A 27,747-nucleotide genomic window follows, 5' to 3' on the forward strand; every position below is an offset into this window, starting at 1 on the left:
GAATAGCCCCAGACGATGCAGTCTCATCTCTTCCTCCTCCTCCTCCGCTCCCCTGTTGTCATTCTGTCATGTCTCCAACCCTTTCATCTACCCTTTCTACCCTTCTTTTTCTCCCTGACTTCTTTCTCACTCCTTTCTCTGCCTGTTCTCTCTTCCTCCTCCCCTGCCTGCCCTCCTTTCTAACTTCCTCTCCCCTTCCTCATCCCCACCCCACTTCCCTTTCTATCACCCTGAAATGTTTTCATCCATAGTGGAGTACTGATTTTTGAAGGCAAATTAAAAGTTTTTGTTGTTGTTGTCGTTCATTTTCCATCACCACATTGGTTTCCTTGGCCAAACAGTTAATGGGAGTTCAAAAGCAAACTAGCACAGCATTCAAAATATTTTCACAGGATGTCACCTCTGTATTTGCCCAGTTTCACGTCCCTCCCTTGCATTCAGAACTCTAGAAATGCTCTGTAAATAAACACAATACTACAGAAGACAGCTGCCATTTGACACCCCAGGAATGTGTGTCTCTGCAGTGAAGATAAATTGAATCACCTCCTGTATCTACCCCACTTCTAGCCTTGCTCCCCTCCCAGTTTTACTGACCAGATCACTTTCCCTTTTCCACTGAGGGCCAGTAGCCTCTCAGGGTACTTTTTCAGAGGTACCAGACCAGCAACAAAGCAAGAGCATGATTTTGTGCAAAATAAGCTGACAGAGTATAGAGAAGCTACTCAAGGATGGTTAGATCAGCCTTATTGGAGGACCAGGGACCTGACAGTCCAGGGTGGAGACTGATGCTGTGTTTCTGAGAAGGGTCAAAATGTATTAGTTGTTTTGCAAGTAATGATAGAGATGCCACCTTCAAACTGAAGCCCTGATACATGAGGTTCTAAACTAAACTTAATATCCATTCTGTTTCCAATCTCTGGGACATGGGACCCTCTCATATATGCCTAAGCCCATGCTACCTTAATCCTCAATATGTATGTCTTAGTTCATGCCAGCTGCTGCAACAAAATACTACATACTACATGGCTTATAAAGGGCAGAAATTTATCTCTCACAGTTTTGGAGACTGAAAGTCCAAGATCAGGGTGTCAGCATGGTAGGGTTTTGATGAAGAGCGTCTTCCAGATGGCAGGCAGCTACCTTCTCACTATGTCCCCCGTTCTGTGTGTTGCAGTGACCTGCGGGGGGACAGCCAGAAGCAGAGGCATCTGTCCGGTGGAAAGGATAGGGAGCGTCTCTGTTCTGCTGTATAAGGGAACTAATCCCATTCATGAGGGCTGCACCCTCATGACCTCATAACCCCTCCAAGGCTCACCTCCTAATACCATCACCTTGGAGGTTAGGTTTAAACATGTGAATTTGGGGGAGACACACTCAGATCACAGCAACACTTAAACCTTGCAGGATGTCAGAATGTCTGAAGTGTCCCCATTATTTATTTATCTTTATCTTTTTAGTGTAAGACACACACACATTACCTTCTAAGTTAACCCTGATTTTTTCTGAGACACAAAGGGGTGAAAAGAAAAGGAATTTTCTTTTTTGTTTGTTTGTTTTTATGAGAAGAATCACTGGAGCAAGTCAAGAACTGGGTTAGTAGTTTTAACCTGACACTGTTGGACAAGGTATTTGCTCTCTTGAAAACTCGGTTTCCTTCATTGTGACCTAACGGTGTTTGGACTAGTTCATCTCTAACAGACTTTTCATCTCTGAAGGAGCCCTTAATTCATACTGTTAACAGTAGTGGTGGCTGAAGGTACTCCTTCTTGTACTCTTCACAGCATTCTTACTGGTCAGTATTCTTATTAGCAACCTTTCTACAGATGGTATGTGGCGTTGTCAAGAAGTTAGAAAGCCTCGATTCCAATTTGATTGTATCATTTATTAGCTGTGTGACCTTAGGCAAGTAAATTGCTTTCAGGGCTAACACAGCCTTTCTCTTATCTCATCATTATTTTTCCGGCATTTGTGTTAATATGTGAATTTTCTAGACACAATATGTATTCTTATCCAAGTTTTTGACAATTGATGAGCAGGACACCAACAAGGGCACAGCCTCGTAGGGCCTGTGTGACATCAGCCCCACACTTAACAGATGGACATCAGCTATTGATCAACACTATTTGACAATAGTCTTTTTTGATGTAGTTAAAGCCCCATATATATATTTTTTCCTATATAACTTTGAAGAAATGATATATATAATATACACCTCCTATATTATATATTTATACACTCTCTGTCTTCTCTACTGAAACATTATATAAACATATGTATTTTATCCTACATAACTTTCAAGAAATGATATATATAATATACACCTGATTTATATCTATATCTCCCCCTGTCTTCTCTATTGAAATGTAAATTTCATGAGGTGCAAGGATTTTCCTGTTTCATTTACTGCTAAACCCTCAGAACCTAGAACTAACATTAACATACTGTTGGTATTCAGTAAATATTTGTTGAATTCATTAATTCATTCAAAAATTTAATTGAAGATTCGCTGTCTGCCCTGCTGAATGTTAAGTGTTAAGGATGCCCCAGGAATGCTTAGTCTAGAGCAGTGGTCTCCATGGTGAGTTACCTGCAGCCAGCACCCACCTCAAGATGACTCATTGAGATGTGGGGAGAAAATATTGGAATTTCTGACTTTCTGTTTGCTTCTATTTAGATTTCTATTAAGTACTCTGGTGCATTTCCACAACTTACTACTAATAGCATGAAGTATTGAGTATGTGCCCATTTTTCCCCCTTGTCTCATGCGTTCAAAACGAAAAATTTAGAGATTGCTGCCCTTGGGATTCTCTTATGGAATATAGTTTCTCTGGGTCAGATTGTCTCCGGCAGCAAAATTCTCAGGTTCCAATTCCTTTGCACTCATATTTGTTCTGCCTTCTAGTCTGAAGTTCGCTGTCCTTAACAGATATGGAAGTTCTCTCTTCTCTTTGTCTTCTGTTGATATGGTCCCTCCAGTCCCAGTCAGGACTTTCACATCCTCCTCCTCTCATTCTGAATTTAAGATCAGCACACACACCTACCTCCTGGTGTCCCTCACATTTTTTTTCCTGTTATACTTTCACAGCTTTAGCTTTCCAAGCATGCTTAGTAAGATGGTATCAGAGTTGTAAGTATTCTGAAATTTAAGAAAATTCCCCGTCTCTTCCTCATCCAGACTTCCCTTATCTCTTCTTCTCTCTATCCCTTTGTGATTTGCACACATTGTTTGCATCCCCTCTTAGTCTTTGTTTTCCTGACTGTAGGCATTTTTTTATTAATAGTATAGGTTTATTAATATTAAAAGTAATGCATAAATATATCCTCCAGTAATGTTTTTAAATTACTGATAAGTATAATGTTCACTTTGTCTATTACCCCCAATTTTAAAACCTCTTAGAAGCGGCTACCATTATGAAATTTTTTAATGGAGGTACTGGGGATCTTGAACCCAGGACCTCGTGCATGCTGAGCACATGCTCTACCACTGAACTATTCCCCTCCCCCATTATGAATTTTGAATGTGTATTTCCAGTAGCATTTTTTCCTTTTATGTGCTTTTTTTGCTTTGGGTTAATCAGTAGACAATAGTTAGATAAATTGGGTATTTTCATTTAACATATTGCAGTAAAGTAGTTAGAGATCTCTCTCATTAATTTTGTGTTCGGGCATGTAACAGTCTTCAAGATATATTATTGAATAAAATTAACAAGTTGCTGAAAACACAGAGGGTATGATAGCACTACAGTTTAAAAAGATAAAAAGAAGCCTTATTAAAAAAATATTGTGAGCTCCTCTTTTACCTCGATCCCAAACTCTTTGATCATTTTAAATATATTTCTCTGCATCTCATTGGCACTGTGTTTTCTGTTTGGGGATCAGGCTGGTGATCTGCTCAGGTTCCCTGGTGTCTCTAGATCTCTTCATCTGAATTCAGGAGAGAACAGAGACAAAGATGGGGGGGCATCAGAATGGGGAAGTAAGGAGGAAACAGGAAATGCAACCAGTAGTGTAAGAAGCAAAATCATTGCATTACAAATAGGGAAAATGGGGAAGGAGAGGGAAGCCCTGTAGCAAGATGATTTGTCTTGACCAGGTTAGACCCGGTCATGTCTCTGTCTGGAGAGACATGCTGTCTGTTTCCAATCATTTTCATCGCTCTTTCAACTTTCAGCTTTATTTCTCCCCAGCACTTTGTGCAGCAAACATCCTCACCTCCCATGACCCTCCTGAGCTTTATTTTATGTCTTCCCTCTTTCTGGGTCAAACACCCCATTTCTCTCTTTGTTCTCCTACACACACATTTTCTCTCTTTGTCTGTCTGTCTTTTTCTCTCCCCTACATTTTGTTTTAGATGTCATATAACTGAACTGTCAGGCTCTGGCTTGGGACGTAAGGATGATAAAATGCAGAATTTAATGAGCCTAAGGATTCTGGCCATGCTGATCTCAGCAGCCATTATGCATTCGAGAAACTTAGCATCATTTTTACTTATCTGTCTGTCTATTTATTTGTTAGTTGTAGTAGCTACCTTTGTTTCTGGAAAACCAGTGTAACAGTATGGAGACCAGAAGAAAGCCAGCAAGGGTGTTTCTGAGGCTTAAGGGAGGGGTTAACATGCCACCTTCAGGCTGCTTTTTTTTTTTTTTTTTTTTTTTTTAGCTCATTTTCCCCACGTGGGCAGGAGCTGAGACCTCAGGCTAAGCTACTTTGTTCGAGAAAGTTAAAGTTGCAGCATTAAGCAGGACTTTCCTGACAGTGTTTGTCCTGAGAGCGTAACTGTAGCATTAGTGAAGGGGAAAGCCTTGACTACTGAAGAGGAAATCAGAGTGTCCAGCTGCTAATATGTGCCAGCACTTCTCTCTAACAGACAGGACCCCTGGCTTCTGTGGGCTTCATTTGTGAGAGAGCGTGCGGGAACGTGAATATTCATCTCAGGTGAACAGGAGGAGGGCAGGTGTTTCCAACTCCCCAGCGTCCGCTCCTTTGCACATCCCTCCTCATTCCTCTGGAGGCCGTTAGCTGCAAATCTAAATCTGATTAAATGGGTGCTATCCCATCCTGGTGTTGATTTTTTAATACTTGCTCTGTGGTTATCTATATCAGGACATGTTGTGGTTCCGCAGCATTTATTGAGCAGTATATTAAGCCAGTATAAACGCAGACAAAATGCCAGGAGAATGATAAACTAGTGACATTTTTGAGTTTCTTTGTAGAAAATGTCGACAAAGGCTGCATTGGGCTGATTACATTTCAGAAGGGTGATGTTGAGCTGCTAACAACCCGTGCACTAGATCAGAGAGTGTTTCCATTGCATCCTTGACGGTGATAATTCTTAGATTTTATTCTAGAATGGCTCCTCGATATGAACACCAGCTTAAGATACTGGAAGGGTAGAGGCATGAGGCTACCTTTGTCTTGTTTGTATCAACGGAGCTGGATGCAGCATGACCTGAGAGCTCTCACCTTGTACTCTTCCCTAGGCAGGGAGACCTACGCAGAGATAGATGGAGACACAAGTGCCTCTTTTTAGTTATTTATACACTTAAGTGCCTGACTTTCTTCATTGGCCTCCCATGGCTTTTAGCACCAAATACAAAACCTTAGCATGGTGCTCACAGTGCCTAAATTTTCATTTTATCTTCTGCTCTGCTTTGAGAACATTAGATCTACCATGTTGGCTAACAAGTAAATGCCTGGATAGATCATCCTGTCTCTGTCCTTTTTACTTGATCTTTATCTCCGAAGAGAATGTTCTTCCACCCTGTCTGTCCATCGATCAAACTATTGCATATCCTTTAAGATTCAATGCATCTACTCTAAAGGCTTCCTGGACCTTCATTTCTCCTGTGTTTTCAGATACCACCTAGAATATTAGAATCCTTGTTTCATTGGATCAGTGTCTCCTGCATTGCTCTAAAGCTCGTATGGGGTTTTGGGGCAGGAAGGTGTAGCTCAGTGGTAGAGTGTGTGCTTAGCTTATACAAGGTCCTGGGTTCAATCCCCAGTACCTCCATTTTAAAAAGCAATAAAATAAAATATAAAAATAAATAAATAAACCTAATCCCCCTCCCCAAGAAAAATAAATTTAAAATTTTTTAAATTTGAGAGAAAAAAAAAGCTTGTGTGTGCAGGGAATCTGTAGCCCTTGTTTTTATTATATAATAGGACATTGGAATGTTTCACTGAACAAATAAGTGATTTTATTTATCCGTATAGTTGATCTCAGAGCTACTGACTCTTATTTGGTCTGTTGATTTATGATGATAAAGCATTTCTGCTAATGGGATACCCATGATATCCCAAGAAGCTTTTATTACCAACATTAATTTTAATTTTCCTGTAAGGATGAATATTCCCCACCTACCTTCCTAAGTAAGAAAGGGAAAGAAGAGAAGAAAGAAGTCAGCTGTAACCTGAGCCCTTGCTGTGTGCCAGGAAAATGCTAGGTGCTTTAAGATGTATATTCTAGGAAAACTTATTTTAGTCTCATTTTATCCTTAAAAAATAAAATAAAAGCACAGAGATGTTAAGTAACTTACCCAATGTCGCATACAGATACGTTGATAAATGCTAATGTGGCTGATTATGTACTTCTCCTTTATCCAAAAGCATTCAATAAAACTCACGTTGAATAAATATATGTGCCATCCACAGTACCTGACACAGAAATACAGGAAGCTGTTGTTGAGCTTGGCTGTTAATAAGAGGGATAGATAGATGAGTCACCACTTGAAATACGGTCTGATATATGCTATGCAAAAGTACGTGCACTGTTCTGGAAGTCTCAGAAGGGAAAACCAACTTAGCTTAAGTGGCATCCCCACTGAGAAGACTGTTTTCAGCTTCACTCATCTGCGGTTGAGCCACAGACCGTTAAGAATTAAGAAGGCAGAGGAAGGGTAAGAGGTTACTCCAGGCAGAGGCCCCAGTACATACAAGAACATAAAAATGTTCCTTTACTTCCATGAAATTCAGCTCAAGAAGGGACTTCATTTTCCCAATTATTCGTAAAGGCAATATAAAGATACACAAGATACAGCCACCTATTTTCTTTTTATGTAATTAAAGGATCTGGTCCCAAATTTTCCTTCTCACTTTTATAGAGAGATTCTTTCTGAGTCCCAGAATTGAGCAATCCAATATATTGAATTTTATATTAAGTATTGACCAGTGTAAAATTTTCTACATATTTATTGAGGCAATATTCTTTTCTCCACTCTCATATGCACAGAGAATGCAGTGATTAAAAAAAAAAAAAAATGGAACAGCACCTGCCTTTGGGGAGCTCGGTGAAGGAAGAGCAGCATTTATGCAGAGAGATCCAGCAAATCATCATGAACCATGACAGGGATGTGTACAGGGCAATCTGGAAGCATAAAGCAAAGATGCCCAAAGCTGAAGTCAGAGTTACCTACATGATTGAATTGAGATACTTGAAGCCACTCCGAAGATCTCACTCTAAAAATAAGACCATCAAGAGAACATTTTGGATTAAATTTTATGTGTATGCTGCTCTCCTTTGATTTAGTATTTTTTTACTTTTATTGAAGTATAGCTGACAATTAGGATTATACTATACTTCAAGTGGACAACGTGATGATTTGATATATATATACACTGTGAAAGGATTTCCATAATCGAGTTAACACATCCATCACCTCACATATTTACCTTTTTTGTGTGTGTAAGAACACTTAAGTTCAACTGTCTTAGCAAATTGCAATTGTACAGTACAGTTTTATCAATTATTGTCACCGTGTTATGCACTAGATCCTCAGACCTTATTCATCTTATAACTGGAAGTTTGTATACTATTTACCATTCTTTCCCTATTTCCCCGTCCCCCCAGCCCTTGGCAACCACTTATCATCATCATCATCATCATCATCATCATCATCACGAAGCTCAATAGTTGGTCTTAAAACGCACACAAAACCATTAATCACCACAGTTTCAACTAAAATGTATAAATGGGCTAGAAAATGATACTTTGCAGGTCATCTGCAGAGATGTACTTCTGCAAGGAGTGACGGCACCCTTCAAACCAGCACCTCTGCAGACATTTAACATCATTTGGCTTCAGCTCTTGAGAACTTACCAGTGCCACAAAGTAAAAGCAGTGATAATTCTTTATCATCTGCGACCACAGATCTAGAGGCAGCCTTAGGCCTCCAGGAAGAAGGACGAGCACATCAGCAAATAAAAATGCTTGGAAGCACTGTGGTCTGACTTTGAAGTTTTACGTTGCTGTTGCATTGTTGTACTATACACGGGAAAGATTGTAGGCGGGGGGAGGGAGTCGGTTAGCCACAGTAGACTTCGGAAAGACTAAGGACTCTGTTTTAACCCTGTGTCTTTTCATTAATTGATAAGCGGGAAATGTCCCTTGAACCAACAGTTCCTGCCTTTAGAGATAATAAAAGATCTTAAGAGACTACTATTATTATTGATTTGGGGTCATGCACACGTGGAAAGATCCAAGTGTATGCAAGATAATCATTTTGCCTCCCATTGGCAGTAACCACAAGCCAAGCAGATTAGGTTTGCATGCCGATTGCAGCAGTGTGTGTCTGGGATGCCAGCCTTCGCCTGGGAATCATAAGTACTAGTCATTTCAAAGAAGAGACTTGCAGCAGGTAGGGTGGGAGGTGAACAGCATGTTACTACTTACTAATAATTTGCCAAACCCAGTTACCTGCTGAGCTTTCTAGTTTGAGGGTCGTCAGGACTATGTCTTTTTTTTTTTTTAATAATGTTCATGACTGTGGCCTTGTCAGTAGGGGTCACCTGTGAGGCCCATCAATGCTTCATTTGGGAAGTAGAGAGCCACCATCCCGGACAAGCAGTCGCTACAGTGCTTGATTGAAATGATGGTGAAAGTGTCACCATCCGCCTATGTTCAGGTTCTAACCAGATGATATGTCCAAGTGCATGCCCCCTGTCTCTTTGGGGGAAATTATAAAACCCTGGTGAGGACATTTCTGCTTCCCGGGAGAAGAAGAAAGCAGAGTTTAGAGTTTCACGCATAGGCTCTGAATTTCAGGCCGTGTATCAATCAAAGAAAAGCTACTGACAGTGATAATAAAGGGGCCTTAAGGAGACTTCTTAAAATGAAGAGAGACTAGGCTAACCTAGGCTTCAGAGTCTGAGTTGGGAAGATGAGTTCAAATAAGAAGAGTTCTGGGAATGCCTGCAGGACGATGATTAACTTACGTATTTCAAAGAGCTGGGATACCATGAGATACCCTCTCCCTATCTTCCTGCCCTCCTTTCTTTCCTTTCTTCCTTCATTCCTTCAACATTTGATTATCTATTATATTATAGCTCAGACATTTTTTTTCATATATTCACATGAATATAATGTGTATAAAACAAAGCTCCTCCAAGGGCTCTCAGTTTGGTATGGAAGGGGACGAGGGGCTGCTTTTACAAGGGGAAAGATACAAAAGTAATTCTTTATAACAAACTGTTACAGGATTTATGTAAAAGGAGAAATATTTGTTGGTAGGGAGAGAGCAATTTTCCCGATATTGCTGGGAAAAAATGGAGGGAGTGACTTTTCAGAGGTGTCTTAACATAAGAGTCCAAGAAGATGAGGTGACACTGGAGAGAAGGGCTTTTCAGACTGAAGCAAAAAACACACAGAGGTTTAGAGAGGGCTGACAAAAGGAAGGAGGCGTTTTCAGGGAGTGGTGACTCTTCCCGTGTGGCAGGAGATGGGGCGGCAAAAGCAAGATGGGTCTTGGGTAACACACTGGGTTCTGAATGTAATGAGCGCTTGTAACATCTGCCCTTTCTCAAATGGACTTGAGGGCAGGGCTGGGTGGCTCGGGGCAGGCAGAGGGAGACTACTGTTAAGGCATGTTACTGTTTTCCACATGGAAATGGAACAGATTAAATGAAAGTTCTGCAAGTGCTGATGAAAAAAACTCTAGACAGTCCTGAGTTTAATTAATCTTGCTGTGTGAAAGTCTCAGAGATGGAGTATAATTGCCCATATTATTTCTATAACAGAATAATTATTTTATCTTTAATTTGGCTCACTGCAAGATAAGACTAAGTAATATGTGCCTTCAAGACATTTTAAATAGACTTGTGTTTTACTTACACATATGGTTTCTGGCACATATCATAAAGTTAAGTGCATCTGCATTGCTCCCCTGCCATACAGGTTCAGTAATACAGAGAAGGACGGTCACTCTGGGCTATTCTGGCCACTGCATTAGTTGCGTTATGTGTTTTGTTCATAGGGTAGCGTACTAGGTAGTTCTGCAAATTGCAAATGAAAAGATGAATTTAGATCAGTTTGCTATGTAAATCACTGTTCAAATCACCCAGCTGAAGCAGCCTGCCTGGCATCTGCCTGATAAGTCTTGCAAGTTTAATATACTGTCGGTGAGATTGTTACAGGAGGACACATATGACATGCGTGGGACTGATTTGCAAGTCTGAGCTAATAACACGCGATATCCTTTCCAGAGTTAAGCCTGGCCTTCATCAAATAAAGGTTTCATTATCATCTTTATTTGAAATGGGAATTTTGCTGTCAGGCTATATAAATAAATACAGTAGCTGTAGTCCAAGGACTGTGGCTTTAGAATCCTGTGGGTGTTACTCGCCTGTGGGCTTAGCTGAGCATCTCTAAGGCATAAGGGATGTCATTAACATTGATGTTTTTCCATTGTTTAGGTCTGTGATGGGGTCGAACAAGGAACCAGATCTTGTGCATCTTGAGGCCAGAACTGTGGATGGTCGTAAGTAAATCAACTTTTCCGTAATGTTAATAGTAACACTCGTTTTCTTAATCTGCCATGAACTGCATCTGTGTTCAGGGAAATCACAGTGGCGATAATCTAAATCGTTTGGACCTGAGGACTTCTTTGGTCCTTAGTAACCTAGAATTATTTTAATAATTCTTGACAACTGTCATTCAATGAAGGAGTTTTTCTTCGCGGGTGGTAAAATTCCAAAACTTTCTATTTCTAAAGTAAACACTTGTTACTGTGCAGTCGCTGCCATTTTGTTTTGATCTTTTCTTTCAGTTTCCTTATTTTATCAGATATCATCCAGGCAATGCCTCACTGTCTCATTTGGAGATTCACAAGGCACTTGGGTAGGATGGGGAAAACAGATTGATCCCATGTGTCTCCATCATATGCAATGCAAGGAAAAAGTCTGTTGCTGGTTCTGTACAACTCTAGTTAGGTTGGCTGCATTTCTTGGGGACATTGTGGCTTTTGCATATATAGAGAGGAAAGTTGCAGGTCCAGAATCCACACCCATGTCTGAATGACTTGAAAATTCTCCTCACTAATTGTATGATCTTGAAAAAGTTACTTAAACTCTTTATGCCATTGTTTCTTCAATGTAAATTAAGTAAGTTAATAATAATGATCCCTGTAGTAGCTAGTATTTACTGAGCACTTACTCTATACCAAGAATTACGCTTAAGGCTTTCTCTACTTCATCACAATTAATCCTCACAATAACTTGCAGGTAGTTTTTCCTATTCTACAGATGAGGAAACCAAGGCATAGAAAGCTTAAGTAATGCATTTAAACAACAATGACATGAACTTCCTTCCCCTTCTTTGGTCCTGAGGATCTCCAGAAGGGAGATGCATCCCATGGGGGCACTACTAGGTGCAAGATGGGCTGCAGGTGAAAGGGATAAAGGAAAAGAGAAAAAGGGGAAAGTATAGAAGAAAAATGGATGAAGAGAGAAAAGCCAGACAAAAAGAAAGAGATCTCCAGTGTAGAGAAGAGGAAGAGAATGGACTCTTCAGTTACAGCTGAGCAGTGAGGCTGGTGGAGGTTGTTCAGCACTGAGCCAGAGAGTAATGATCTCATTGTTCAGACCTCTGTTTCAGAAATACCACTCACGATTCAAAAACTTCATCATCACCAACACTGTGCCTGTCTTCTCGTCCTCAGCTCTTCTGATGCAAAGGCAGGAAATACCCATCGTTTACCAGCTTCCAGCTAAAGAAGCTGGTCACACCTGCCATCCAAACTCTCCAGAAACCACAGCTACTCCATTACTAGCACTCCCTGGGAAATTTTTTGTGTTCTTTCCCCTTTGGGGGTAATGAATATATCCTCCAGCAGAATCAGTGGGGGACAGACCAGGGTCCAAGCTGACCATCTCCTTTCTCCTTTATAATCTCGGGACATAGAATAATCTCAACAGTTTAGAGCATCTTTCCCACTTCTTTAGTGGGCTCTCTCTGGTGGTGACCAGAGCTGATACTATTATCTTGGGTGCCAAGGTCCAGTTCTCATTACATAAGAGCTGGAACAGTCTTTTTCCTTAGGTGGAAGTTGCCATGTTGTCTGTTTAAAGCTTTGTTTTACTTCCCGTTGCTCTAATAGTAGAGAACAAAGTTCTCACCTTACCTGACTCCTCATTGTACCCTGCGCTCCCCTCACTCCTCGCCTTCAGGCCTTTGGGTTTGCTTTCAATTCTCAGAGCGTGCAAGGTTCTGTGTCTCCCTACCAATTCTAATACCTGCTGCTTCCTCTGCTTAGAATACCTTTCTTTCTTCCCCCATCCCAACCAGTTCAGTGTAACTCATCCCTGGGGAATCATTCAGATCGCAGTTTAAGTATCCATTTTTTTCTTTTTAACTTTTAGTTTTTAAATAATTTTAGACTCACACAGATGTGGCAAAAAAAAAAAAAATGGTGCAGAGTTCCCTGTATCTCTCATCCAGCTTCCCCCAACAATAACATAAGTATAACTGTAGAACCCTTATCAAAACCAGGGAAAGCATCCATTTCTTAAGGAAGTCTTTCTTAAACTCGGAATTTAAACCAGTCGATTTTGTTTGCTTTCATCCAGCTCTTTTATTTTTTTTTATTGTGCTCATCTTAGCTTGAAATTGCATTCCATTTACATGATTATTTGATTACAACTTTTCCTCTGCACCAGCCTTTAATAAGTTCTATGAATGCAGGGATCAGGGATATCTTTGTTCAGTATTGCATGCCCAGCCCATGCCACAGTGTCTACATGTAGATGGAGCTTAATAGATATTTACTGAATGAATGAATGCATAGTTGACCAGTTGTCAGAGTTACCAGCTGGCTACTTAAGCTCACTTCCTAGGTTGTCTGAAAATTTTAGAGCATTGCATCTCAAATTTTAACATGCATTCGACCCACCTAGGGATCTTGTTAAAATGTGGATTCTGATTCGGTAGGGGCCCAAGAGTCTGCATTCCTAACAAGCTCCCAGGTGAAGCCGATGCCACTGGTCTGTGGAACACGCTTACAATAATAAAGTCCCACACCGAAAAACTAATGAAAGAGCTTTAGGGTCTGTCTCCCATGACTACACCCTTTGTTTACGAAGCTCTGCATGGAATCGGTAGCATCCCAGATTGCTTTTATTTTCAAGCTGTGGGGCTACTGCTGCTTTCTGGCTTGTGGCATCTAACCCACATAACCCAAATCCTGAAAACAACAAGGCCATCGCTTTCCCTGATCCACACGTTTTCTCTCACCCAACATTATTCCCGTGCTCCTTGCAGGCATGAAGGCTGATAATGCCAGACTGTCATCTCAGGCTCAGCTTTCACAAGGCATGAAATATATCAGTTCTAATTTTATTTATTTTATTTCACTTTTTTGCAAAGGCAGCATCTTCAGAAACTATCCAAGAGTGAAAATTCAATAAAGGGATTTAATTTGAAAAGTTATCCCTGTCAAAACATAACAGAAAAAAAAAAGACCTACCAATTGAAATAAAGGATCTAAGCATAACGCCTGCCCTGAGTATCAAAAAAAAAAAAAAGATTTTCTTGGTGTCATATTTCCTCTGTAAGTCTGTCTCTCTCTCTCCAAAAGAGTCAGTAACCATAGCTTCAGGTCAAAGACACAGAAAGGAGGATGAAGGAAAGCAAGAACACAGAGAGGTCAGTGTAGCAAGTTATTAGCAAATATACTGAGAGTGTATTTATCAAAATCAGACTCCAGGCTGGTCAGTTGCTCTAAGAATTCCAGTATCTCCATGGTATTCCTCTCCCCATTCTGTGATTGGGGTCCCTCTTGGTTCTCCATTCCTTCATTACTGTTTAGCACAAAATTTAAATATATAGTACCTGTTGTTTATATTCTAGGTCATACGTCTAGTAGGCTATATGCCAAAATAATATATATATGTTTTTTAACTTTGAACAAGTAATTTTTTTTAAATTTTAATGGGTTTAGGCATTTCGTAGCCAACACATTGAGCATGTGACATAGGAAAAAAATCCCTTCTTGCTTATTTTTCTCATCCCCACGGGGTGAGTTGAGTTGCAAATGTTTAGCTGGGTGTGTTACTTGAAGTTTACTTTTAGTCTCGTTTCACATCTCCCTAGATTACAGTTTTATAATTAATTCGGTTTCAGTTGAAGTCTCCATATTTGAGGGCAGGTGAACTCTGGAAAGCTTTTGCTTTATAAGGGTCTGTGAGCGACACAGACGTTTCCTGTCAACTGAGCTCTGAAATCTGGGTGTTATAGTTTACAGCCATGACAAGGGTGTTATTCTTTCCTGTATCATCTCTCTGCCTTGAGAAGCAAGCTGGAAAGAGCAACCTCACTTACAATCAATCACAGGAAGTATTATTGGAACATTTTGAACGTATTTATTGGGTCTGGCATTTGTTATTGGCCCCAGCATCCAGCCGAGGACAAACTGACAGGTCCTCATCCTAGAAACAAAGATTTTACTGTTTAAATACTGTGTGTGTGTGTGTGTGTGTGTGTGTGTGTGTGTGTGTGTGTGTGTGTGTGAATTGCACACACATTGTACACACCTAATACATTAAAACTGCTACCCAGTATACTGAAATAGTAAAAAGGAAATCTACATTCTATTGATCTACCTAATATAAGTACACGTGTGTGTGTGGTTGTAGTGTATGTAGTCAGAGAGAAAATGTCAACCAAACTGTTGACATTGTTGAAAAGCCTTGTGAAAACCTCTGTCCTATTTAATCTTGGTTCTAAGTACAAAATATAGCTCAGGGCCTGGCACATTTAGTGTGTGTTGACTGAATAAATAAATATCTGTGCATGTCACTGTATGGGCACATCTTCTTTTTCTAAGTTTTTATTTATGTATGTATGTATGTATTTTGCATTCTTTTTTTGTTGAAGTATATATTCTGTATCTTGTAGTAGCCTATCATGAAAAAGAATATGAAAACGAATATATGTATGTGTATGACTGAAACACTCTGTACACCAGAAATTGACACGACATAATAAACTGACTATACTTCAATAAAAAATAATGCAAAAAAAAAAAAAAAAAGTACATCTTCTTGAAGAAGGACCTTGAACCATGAGGTGTGCAGAGTCCCGTAGGGAGGATCATGAGAAACTCACTGACTCCCTAAAATTGTATGCCACGTAGTATGTATATGTGAGTTGGAGGAAAGAGACATAACTTTTATCAGAATTCTTAGCATGATAATTACATGCGGATGCACAGTTTTCTATTTATGCTCATCTGTTAGCATCATCTTGTGAGAGAAGTTACAGTACCAAGTTTGAGCTTTATTGCTTCTCCTTTTCACTTTGAAATGAAAGGCCTGGCCAGTGACCTGAATGTTTCTGTACTGGTGATGACCCGTGCTAGCAGGGACAGGGAACAGGGGACAATTACTGGCCTCTGTGTCTATTTGCATGGGTAACTAACCTTGTAACAAGTTGCCAAAGGACTGATCTCTTTCACTGGGGAAAAACAACCTTGACCCTTTAACTAGCTGTGAAAATGAGTGTCCCCAAACTCTTTCTGAAATGAGCCTCAAGCCAGCATTTTATAAGCCGAGATAAAAATTAAAGGAAACTCACAACTTTGTATAACGACCATCCCACTAATTCTGCTCGTGGGTGAGAACTAGACCTCTCATTTCTACTTCTGGTTTTCTACTCCTCCCATCAATTTCCATATTGAATGGCATGCATATCAGTGCTGGGATAAGGCCAGCACTGCTGAAATACTGGGAGGGGTGATGGAGACCTCAGTTCTCGTCAGTCCTCGGCATATCAGCCATGAGGTGGTGTGAGTTTATACTCTAAGCCGTAATGACTTTTATACCAACAGCAGTAGCAACGACCATCATAAAAGGGATAAGCAGTACTCCAGCCATCAAGTGGAAAGTGGAATCCACTTCCTGACCTTCCTTCCCATTCCCAAGACTTGTGTTTTTTTAAAATATTTCTTCTATATTATTTAAGAAATTGTTTGGGCTTCTACAGATAAGCATGTATGTATGTAGACAGACATCCACACTCAGATGTTCATGTTGTAAACTTGTTATGCCAGGTTCAGCGTGGGGCGAATATGATAGCGAGTTAAAAATCTTCCCATATCAGCACATATAAATTTACCTACTTCATGGCTGATCACTATGTAAGAACCCCCATTATACAGTCAACTGTAATTCTGTTAATCACTATCTCATTAACGGACATGTAGATGTCTGGCTGTTTCAAACAGTGCGGATACCTTCACATATGCACGTATATCTTATTTGGTTAGTAAGCATTCAAACGTGTCTGAGCAGCAAGCACTGCTGAAAGCAAAGTTACCCATGGGAAATCCCTGGGTCTGAGAGTACATACCTTTGAAATTCCCGTAGATGTGGTCGCATTGCCCTCTGAAATAGTTGTATCATTGCAGACTTTCTGGATATGAGAATGCCTGTGTTTGCAAGCCCTCAATAGTCCAGGACACTAGGAAAGATCTTTTTAAACATAACCCATCTGATGAGCAGAAACATGGCATATCCTTATTGTTTTCATTTGCATTTACTTAATTAGGAGTGGGGTTAAGAATTTTTATTTTTCTTGGCTATTTGTACTTCCTCCTTCAAAAGATCTCAAATCTCTTTAATGTTCTAGAGAAGAGCAATACTTCAGCATTTTTGTGCAAATCTAAAAAATATCAAAGTTGCCAGCCCTGCTCTAGCCAAAGTCCCACGACGGTACACCAGTTGGCATTATTAGACCCCATGTTTCATAACCTTCATCTGCCTTCTTTGTCCATCAGTTAGTGTATCAATAGCTTCTAGGGTGGGGCCTGGGAGGAGGTTGGAAGTTTCCATTTCTGGTCACCTTCAGATTCTGATAGCTCCCCACCATTCCCCACCATGTTTACCAAGTGCGTTCTCACCTCTCTTACCCTGTCCCCAGATCAAGCATCCCAGCTTAGCCAGTCCAGCGACACCTGGCACTTTGTCTTTCTAACACTGTCTTTCCGACCCCATTTTTCATATTGCAAACGTCTCTTGACTTCAGTGACTATTGATTTCAACTTGGCCTCTCTGATTTAGCAGCCTAAAGACAGCCCTGAAAACCGGCCAGAAAAGCATGAAATGAGATAACACAGGCCTCCCCACACAGCAGTGAAAAACCTGACAGGGACCGTTCAGTAACGGGCTCAGCTGGGCAGCTTTCAGACTGGGCCCTTTGTATCCATTATGTGCCACTTCCCTGCATCCCGCGAGCCGCCCACTTGTGAGGAGCTCTGTGCCCTTACCTCCCACCCCGAGGATGAGAGCGCAGAAGTGCGCGAGAGAGATTTGCCATTCCCAGGTCTTAACTCTGGGACAAAGGACTGGGTATCTCCTGGGTCCTCAGGCTACCCCAGGACTCAGTAGCACCAGCCCATATAGCACGTGTGTGCGGCAGTTTCTAGCGCTTTGAAAAATTCCTCATACTTCTGACTCCTGCTTTAAAACAAAAACAAAAGGTAGCGTCATAAAGATCTCGGTGCTTACTCATTCTTCCCTTTACGCTGCCCTCAAGCAACAGGGATGTTCTCAAGCAACGAGGCTGCTAGTAATGTGCGTTAGGTTCCTATTATTTGTCGAGTGCTGCTGCACTGGATACTTTTTTAGCTGCGTTACTTACAAGAGCTCTTGCAAACAGGTCCTATTGTTATTTTCCTAACTTTATGAGGAAAACGAGGCTTACAGTGATTAAATATTTTTGCCATTACCTCAGGACTAGAATTTGAAGCCAGGTTGGGTTCAAACTGGACCTATTTATTGTTCATGCATTTGAAAAATATTGTTGGACATCTGTGGTATGCCTGGTGCTCTTCTAGGCATGAATGAAGTATAGTAGGGGACGTTGCAAAGGCCCTGCTCTCATAGAGCTTACCTTCTAGATAGGGAGACAGATTATAAACAAATGCATATTGCAGGTGGTGGTAAGTTCTAGGAAGCAAAACAAAGCAGAGTCTAGACAGAGACTGATTGAGGAGAGGGAGTGACCAAAGAAGGAATCTCTGTTAAAGTGGCATTTGGTATTTCAGGCAAAGTCCTTATGGAAGTAAGGGCAAGAGCTGGGTCTGCCGGGTGGAACAGCGTTGCAGACAGATGGAACAGCATGTGTAAAGGAGTATGGGCATGCTTGGCCTGGCTGAAGTGTAGCAAGGGGTGAAGTGACTGGAATATAGAGAGGGCCAGCAATGTGTCATCTCTTTCTGTTTATCCTACTGTGAAAGGCAGAGGGTGTGCCTTATTGATCTTTATTGAACATTTTTCATGTTCCAAGTATGATATTCAGTATTGAGAGTGATAAAAATAGAAAGTAAGTAAAGAAATAATGGACTGAATATACCCATGTGTCTTGGAGGCTGTCCTTTGAAATGACCCTCTGTCCTGGACTTTTTTTTTTTAATGAAGTATAGTTGATTTGCAGTGTTGTGTTAGTTTCTTGTTTACAGAAAACATGAATTTATATACATATATATATACATGTATTTATATACATATATATATATATATATATATATATATATATATATATTCTTTTTCAGATTCTTTTCCTTAATAGGTTCTTACACGGTATTGAAGATAGTTCCCTAATTTATCCCTCCCCCCATTTACCTCTGGTAACCTTAAGTTTGTTTTTTATGTCTGTGAGTCTGTTTCTGTTTCTGTTTTGTAAAGAAGTTCGTTTATATCATATAACATATGTCATATAACCCATATAACATACAGCATATATAGTAATTAATCATAGAACACATGAACACATATAAGTAGATATTGTACATCCCTCCCCCCAAAAAGCCCTGGAGAGGACATTCTGTGTACCTTCTCCCTCATGCACAAAGCTGCTTTCACTTCTTCCTTCCTTCCCTCCCTCCTTTCCACTTCCATTCCTATTTTCTTTCTTTGTTACTATTTGCCCTTTTCACTGTCTCTGTCCCTCTCCCTTTCCCACCCTGCCTCCTTTCTTTGTAAACTCAGTTTGGAAAGTTACCGGAACAAATGTGCTTCTCAGTTTTCCATGGCTGGGTGTGACCCTGTGGCTAACTTTGTGCCTTTTCTCAGCTTAAACTGGAGTGCTAGCCTGGCTTTTCCACAAAACAGCCAGCTGGCCTTCCCCAAGCCTGTCTCTCATTGTCTCTCATGCCCCTGTGCTCCAGCCCAGTGCTCCCTCAACTCTGTAAGATGCAAAGTGACATAAATGCAGAGTCACAGGAGAAGCCCAGGCACAGAGTGGACCATCCATGGAGAGAGATGAAGGTTAGATGCCCCTCACCTGGACCTCTCTTAGGACACTCTCACCCCACTGCATCATCACTGGAGAGTGACTTTCTTTATTTCTCTTAAAGTACTCTGCCCTCGTGTTCTCTCTCATGCCCCCAATTCCTAGCCCTGTGCTTGGCAAAAATACATGATCCCAGAACTTTCCCTGTAGTGATCATGGCCTCCAGAATGTCCGAAGGCTAACAATACAAGGCACCTTTTTAGAAAGTTACACTGGACCAAGATCAAGAGATTTGCTAGAATAAAGCAACGCAGCCTTATTGTTGTGCAGGGTCTCCCTCTTGCTGGGTGAAGTTTCAGATCCAAGCTCTATCTCTCAGGTGCTGTGTGACTCTGAGAAGATCATTTACCCAACTAGGCTTCAGACTTTTTCTCTATATAATGGGGGTTATTAGGATTTTAGAACCACAAAAGGATGCTAAAAATCAGGCTGTTGGCTTCAAGATCTGATAGGGCTTTACTGTCCTTGACCCACTGAAACCCGTTTCCTTCTCACTCCTGCCCAAAGCTCTGCGATGTTGCTAGCAAGTTTGTGTCTTCAGCATTTCTGGGTTCTGGGCACCAAGGTGGCTTCCATGCCCTCCTCGAAGTCCTGGTTATTTTTCAGTTCTCTCCCGGCCACTGCTTCACACTGCCTGCCTGCCCAGAATATTTATTATCTATTAATTATACACTGAGAATATTTTTCATGGTGTTTTAAAAAACCCCATTTTAACACAAACCAAAAAGTGAATATAAAGAAAGACACAGTCTCAGATAGAAATGTCTGTAGGACCTCACAGCTGGGTTCCATGAGATACGGTGAGTGGGGCTGGTGGGGGGGGGGCGGCACTGGGGGGCTGCGATCACAGCCCCAACTTCCACTGAGCACAGTCCAGTTGGACATAGTCCCTTTCAGGTTCTTTTTCGTTATAGGTTATTACAAGCTATAGGATATAGTTCCCTTTGCTAGGCAAGAGGTCCTTATTGTTTATCTAATTTCTATATAGTAGTTTGTATCTCCTGATCCCAAACTCCTAATTTATCCCTTCCCGCCTTTCCCCTTTAGTAACCATAAGTTTGTTTTCTATGTCTGTGAGTCTGTTTCTGTTTTATAAATAAGTTCCATTTATGTCATTTTTTAGATTCCACATGTAAGAGATATCATGTGTTATTTGTCTATCTGTGACTTCACTTAGAATGACTGTCTCCAGGTCCATCCATGTTGCTGCAAATGGCATGATTTCATGCTTTTTATGGCTGAGTAGTAGTCCATTGTGTGTGTGTGTGTGTGTGTGTGTGTATGCCACAACTTCTTTATCCAGTCATCTGTTGTTGGACACTTAGGTTGCTTCCATGTCTTGGCTATTGTAAATAGTGCTGCTATGAATATTGGGGGTGCACATATCTTTTCTAATTAGAGTTTTCTCTGGATATACGCCCAGGAGTGGGATTGCTAGATCATATGATAACTCTATTTTTAGTCTTTTAAGGGATCAACAGACTGTTTTCCATAATGGCTGCCCTAAACTACATTCCCACCAACAGTGTAGGAGGGTTACCTTTTCTCCACAACCTCTCCAGCACTTACCATTTGTCAAGCCTGGCCTTTAAAAGGTAGCTTGCTTTCTCTGGAGCAGCACAGATTTGGGGGAGGGGGGAATTGCAGTATTCCAAGCAGCAGCTGTTGCAGAAAGTGAGGGTGCTTCAAAAGAGCAGCATAGTGTCCTAATTACCTGTGGCAAGGAAAACATCTGTGTGGGAAAAGTAATGAAATTAATTCTGAAGTCTCGCAGTTGCATACATTAATTGATGTTAATTAATGCCAAATTACAAGATGCTTCCTATGGAATCACATCATACACTCACCGGAATTGAATATGGAAAGAGTTCATCATACTTAATGCTATTACAGCAAGCCCCAAGGGGAATAAGAGTGATTGGTCCCTCATTATGAAGTGCAGCCAGTTTCTTTCTGTTTCCATTAGAAGAGGAAAGAGAACACACCAGAGTACTTTACCAGGGGCAGGAGGCTTGGAATTGATCATTTCCCCTTCAGCTTGTAAATTTCACTTTGAACCACTCCGAGCAAGACATGGATTCAAGACCTTTTCCTGGGGCTTTTCTTGTGTCGCTCAGTTGTGCATTTTGTAATTCTCAGCCCAAGAACAGTTCATTGCACAGCTCTCTGCCTCAGTATGTGGCGTGGGGAATGGAGGAAGGTAGAACTAGCAGGGGAATTAGAGATGGTTCTCTAATTCTCATAAGTAGCATCCCACAAGCCCACCGTGACCCCCAGCCCCTTCCCTTGGCTGAGAGGTGCTGACCAGAGATTTGCACACCGGTTATCTGCCTCTCTCACTTCACTGCCTCTGTCCTAGTGTTGACATTTTGTATATATCTCTTATTCATTTTTCCATGCAAACATACATATGTAGCTATCTATATATATACCACTTGCACAAAATAGGGTCCATATGCACATATTTTGGTAACCTACTTTTAAAAAACTTTTATTTTGGAATAATTTTAGATAAGCAGACAAGTTACCAAGATAATGCAGCTTTACCCAGCTTCCCCTAAAGTTAACATCTTACACAACCATGCTCTATTTTTCAAAACTTAGAAATTAATACTGATACAACATTATTAATTGGTAAGCTATTTTTATGATATAAAATATATTAAGCATTTCTCTAAATCCTCAGGTATTCTCTAGCAGCAAGATTTTAATAGCAAAGTATGCATGTTCCATAGTCTTTTTAGTTATTCCTCTGTTGTTGACCGTTTTCTTTTCTCTTACTTTTTAAATTATAAACAACTCTGTTGAGTATCAAAGTAGCTAAAGTTGTGCATAGATCATTAATTATTTCTTCAAGTAGAATTCTCAGAAATGAACCTGAGGTCAAGAGACATTTTAAAAAATATTGATCCATATTGCCAATTTATGCCACACACACAAAAATAAATGTACAGGTCTTTTTTTTTTTTTTCTAGATGTGTCCATTGATACTTACAAGCTAAAGCATACTTAATAAAAATTGGTCCCAAACTTGCTGGGGTTTCTCATGCAACATAACGGAAATAAACCAGATTTGGAATCAGGCCAACCCAGTTTGAAACTCTATATGCCATTTCTATAATCTCTTTGAATTTTATTCTCTTTATCTGCAAAATCAGTTGATAAATTATACTTTCATGGTATTGTGGAGATTAAATTTCTTAGTAAGTAAATGTGAACATGCTTTAGAGTACCTGGCACATAGATGTTCAACAAATATTAGTTTCCCTGCTCTTTTAATTTCTCCCCAAATCCCTCATATTCATAATTTCTGTATAATTGAGTTATAAGTATGAAAAGTTTATTTTAACATTTTCCATCTTATGCTTGTTCAGGGATCTTTTAAGAAGAAGTTGAGGTCTTAGGAAGGAAACTGTTAGACACCAGTACAACTAAAACAAGCACTGTGTATTCATCCAGAAATCCTTATTAGGTGGCAGCCTTAGAAATTCTAATTGGAAGTTATTTGTAATTTGAAGCCCGAGACTTCCTAATCAGGAACTTTTGATTCATTTGTTTTCATTCATTATCTCACATAACAAGCATGGAGAAAGGGCAGCTCCAGGTTCAGTACAATTAGTAACTCAATGATGTCTTCAGGGAACTGGTCCATTCCATCTCTTTGCCATACTCATTACGTAAGCTTAACTGTAAGACTCCTTCATAGACAAGAAGGCTAGAGCAGTCCCAAACATCACATTGAGACATAGTGTTGTCCATAGCTGAAGAGGGTCTTCTGCTGTGCCTCCCTGCAGTCCCTTGAAAGATCTCTTTCACTTCTTATTTACTAGAACTGGGTTTAAATGTCCTCTCCTAGATTGTCATTCTAAGTGAAGTAAGCCAGAAAGAGAAAGAAAGAAAAATACCATATGATATCACTTACATTTGGAATCTAAAAAAAAAAAAAAAAAGACAAATGAACTTACAAAACAGAAACAGACTCACAGACATAGAAAACAAACTAATGGTTACCAGGGGGGGAAAGGAGTGGGAAGAGATAAATTGGGAGTTCGAGATTTTCAGATACTAACTACTATACATAAAATAGATAAATAATAAGTTTATACTGTATAGCACAGGGAACCATATTCAGTATCTTGTAGTAACCTATAATGAAAAAGAATATGAACACAACTATATGTGTATATATATACACACATATATATATGACTGAACTATTGTGCTGTACACCAGAAATTGACACAACATTGTAAATTGCCTACACTTCAATAAAGAAAAAAAAGTCCTCTCCTAAAGCAAACAATGGCTAAAGGAGGAGAAAGACTTTGAGTGTAGACCAAGAGGATTCTTCCCTATGTATCAGAACTTCTGAGTCACATGGAAGACAGATGAGCCAACAGATCCAGTATTGGCTTTTGAGGCAAAGAGACAGTAAGGAATGCATATTGGACAGGTCACCAACAGTACCTGATAGAGAAATGTACTCAAATTCAGTTTTTTTAAGGACCTACAATGTGTCCTAAAGTGATATAATCATTGTGAAATGCAGAAAAAAAGAGAAAACAGGAACATTATAGTTGATAGTAACAACTTTGAGTTTCAAAACATTTAGATTATACATCATTTCAGTTAATTCTTAGAGCCAAACTACAAGATAGTTGGCATTGACATCCTCATTTAATGGATGGAGGTAGCAAGACTCAGGAAGATGAACTGATTTCCCTTGAACTATGCAGCTAGTAAGTGCCCACACCAGAACTCAAGCCCAGGTCTCAGAGTTGCCAATCTCCATTTCTATGACCCCAGGTTACCTTTTGAAAAACCAAAGTCAACTACAAGCTGTAAAAGGTTCTGGTGGAGTGTGAAATTGTGAGATAAACATTTTGTGTGTTATAGGGAGGACCGTTCTGGAAGGGATGAGTCCCAGAAGTTCTCTTCAAGGAGAAACATTATGACTTATGCCCTAAAATGGAACTGAAAGAATGTCTTAAAAAAGGAGACAGGGAAGGGAGAGGAGAAAACTCTTCTTTAGTTTCTCTTTGGAGTTAGTTTCACCAGGTCTAGATGGGTTAAAGTCCTTGAGAGCTATCCCCATCCCCACACATGGCAGCAAAGCAAAGGGACAAAGGAAGATTGCAGATAAGCTCCCCTCCCTCCCTCTCCTTAGAGCTTATCAGCAACTTCATCAGCCATTGGTCAGTTGGAGCAAATGTGCATGCCGCCCCCTAGTGGCACTGCATGTAGAATACAGGCTTACCCAAGTTCTAAGTGAAGTAAGCCAGAAAGAGAAAAATGATATCACTCATATGTGGAATCTAAAAAAAAAAAAAAGAAAAAAGAGGACACTGGTGAACTCATCTACGAACGAAACAGACTCACAGACATAGTAGACAATCTTATGGTTGCCCGGGAAAAGGGAGTGGGAAAGGATAAATTTGGGAGTTTGAAATTTGCAAAGGTCAACCACTATATATAAAAATAGATAAAAAACAAATTTCTTCTGTACAGCACAGGGAACTATATTCAATATCTTGTAATAACCTTTAATGAAAAAGAATATGAAAGTGAATATGTATATATATATGCATGACCAAGCTATTATTCTGTACACCAGAAATTGCCACATTGTTACTGACTGTACTTCAATTAAAAAAGAAAAGGAAAAAATAGTGCTAGAAATTTCCTTAAGGGAAGTTGTTAGAGAATTCTTATATCCAAGTCAACATACAATTCCCTACTCCCATTTCCTGTGATAATCATGTCCTGAGTTTTTCATTTGAAAGAGTGAATTTCTTCATACATCTCTGATATCCTAAAGTCAAAGTCACCTGTTCACTAAGCATCAAAAAAGGTAGAATAAATTCCTTTTTCATTCACTTTTTCCAGTAAAATGACATGTTCTAAGTAATATTTATTTGTTGCATACTATGTGCCAGGAATGGTGTTAGAATCTGGAGGTATAGCAGGGAACAGCAACAAAAAAAGAGGTCTCCATCTGCATAGAGGTTATATACTGATGGAGGGAGGGGCAGAATAAATCATGAACAAGGTGATTTTAGAGTGTGATAAATCCCATGAAGGGAATTAATGGGGTGGAGTGTTATTGAAAGTAATCGTGGAAGACCCTCAGAAGTACCAGTAAGCTGAAATGTAGACCTGCTTTGAGAACAACCTGCGGAAAACCATTTTAGGCAGAGGGAATACAAGTGAAAAGCTTCTGACATGGTAGGACATTTGGCCAAATTTTTGAACATAAAGTAGGTCAGGTTGCTGCAGGAAAAACGGATGTGGGGCGTGAGGAGGGCTGTGTCTCCGGCTTCAGTTGAGCCCCTGGGACGTGCCCTGCCAAGTGTGGGTCCTTGGCTTCGCGCAGGAAAGAATTCAAGAGTGAGCCACAGTTGAGTAAAGGTAGATTTATTTAGAGATACATCAAAAGGCAGGAGAAAGGCCACGAGATATGGGGGTTGGGCGCTCAGATTAGAGTAAAAGTAGGTACACACTCCATAGACAAGAGTACAGGCTGTCTCTCCAAAGAGGGAAAAGAGAGAGGGGCAGTGGCTGAGAGGCACCATGTTGCCAGTTTTTATGGGCTCAGTGGCTTCATATAGTAACAAGTGGAAGGACCAGAGTAACTAGTCTGGGGAAGGGGCTGGGATTCCCAGGAAGTTGGCCATTTCCCACTCTTTGGCTTTTTGTGGCTAGCCTTGGGACTGCCATGGGCCTGTGGGCATGTTATCCACCATGTTAATATATTACAATGGGCGTATAATGAAGCCCAAAGTCTACTGGAAGTTAAATCTCCCACCATCTTGAGCCTCAAGGCCTACTAGAGGTTGAATCTTTCACCATTTTGATGTTAATTGCTGTAGCATTCCTTGAATGGCTGTGCCCTGCCCACTTCCTGTCTCAAGATTAGAAGTATCACAAGGAGAGAAGAGATTAGCTTGAGGAGAGGTTGAAGCGGTGGTGGTGGAAGGTTTATGCAAAGAGCCAAAGGCAGTTTTAAGTAAGGAAGTGACATCTGATTAGTAGAGAGAGCAGAATAGTTATGGTTGAAAAACAGAGATAGCCTCCTGATTACAAAATGCTTCCAGCAATAGGGATCAAATCTCTGTAAGAATTATTATTACTGCTATGTTTATCATCTGCTGTAAAGTCTTCAGGTGAGATGCAGAGTCTCAATTTACTCATCTATAAAGTGAGAGCAAATTTTTTGAGTCAGGAATCTCTTCTCAGCTGTTTTACTTACAGTCACTGGTCGAAGAAAAATCTTTATCTTGACAATGAAACGTCATTATTTATAACACGAGCACTTCTAGCATGAGGTGATTGATGATTGCATGTATGTGTGTGTTTCCCGACTTATCAGAGGTCAGAGTGTGGAGGTGAAGCCTATTAATGAGAAAAAAAAACACTATGAAAGCACAAGTATTTTTTAATATTTTTAAAATTGAAGTATAGTCAGTTTACAACGTGGTGTTAATTTCTGGTTAAAAGCACAAGTAGTATTGCCAACTTCTGAAAATATTTTCCTTTGGGTTTGGAAGGAAGTATTTTGATTAACGGAAATTTAGTATTGTAGGGTGACAAGGGCTGGTAGAGTCACTGGGATATTGTGATGGTGGTGTTGATAACAAGTGAGTAAAATAATAACGGTAATTTTAATAATAATAATAACAACAGTAATTTAGTTAATAGAAAATGTGAGGTTTGTTTAAAGAATTGGAGATAGCAAGAGAATAGAAAATGCCCACTCTGGCTTTAGTACAGTGTGTGTATATCACCCCACCCCCATTTTTTTCTGGTTTTTTTTTTTCAGATTCACAATACCTGACTTGCCGAATGCACAACTGCACAGAGGCCAACAGACATAAACCCTTCCCGGGCTACATTGACCCAGACTCTTTGATTGTCCAGGATGATTACGTATTTGTTCAGGTAGGAAAGATCCACCTCCACTGATTGTCTCAAAGATATTTCCCTTCCTGGCTCCTGTCCCTAATGCAGCCCCTTTTGCCTGCTTACAATCCTTTAAAAGCCAAAAGAAAGAAAAAAAAAGCTTTATTTTTTAATAAAAGGAACATTACCAAGTGTCAGCTTTTCTACTAACATAATAGTAGTTAGTTCCCTGGGGCAGTGCTTGGAGGGCCACGTCTATGTGGGGTCCTTGAGGCATTGCTTCGAGC

General features: G+C 40.2%; 1 protein-coding gene across 5 annotated transcripts in view; it reads left to right on the forward strand.

Annotated features, from left to right (window-relative positions):
* The window catches only part of SORCS1 (sortilin related VPS10 domain containing receptor 1), a 468,886-nt gene that overhangs the window by 327,463 nt on the left and 113,676 nt on the right, over nt 1-27,747 (forward strand). For all 5 annotated transcript variants that reach the window (XM_074373660.1, XM_074373662.1, XM_074373663.1 and 2 more), the window contains exons 6-7: nt 10,690-10,754; nt 27,381-27,499. In XM_074373660.1, coding sequence (XP_074229761.1) covers nt 10,690-10,754; nt 27,381-27,499 — 184 coding nt within the window. The remainder of the gene's footprint in view (nt 1-10,689; nt 10,755-27,380; nt 27,500-27,747) is intronic.

Source organism: Camelus bactrianus, chromosome 11 (assembly GCF_048773025.1).
Source record: "Camelus bactrianus isolate YW-2024 breed Bactrian camel chromosome 11, ASM4877302v1, whole genome shotgun sequence".
NCBI lineage: Eukaryota > Metazoa > Chordata > Mammalia > Artiodactyla > Camelidae > Camelus > Camelus bactrianus.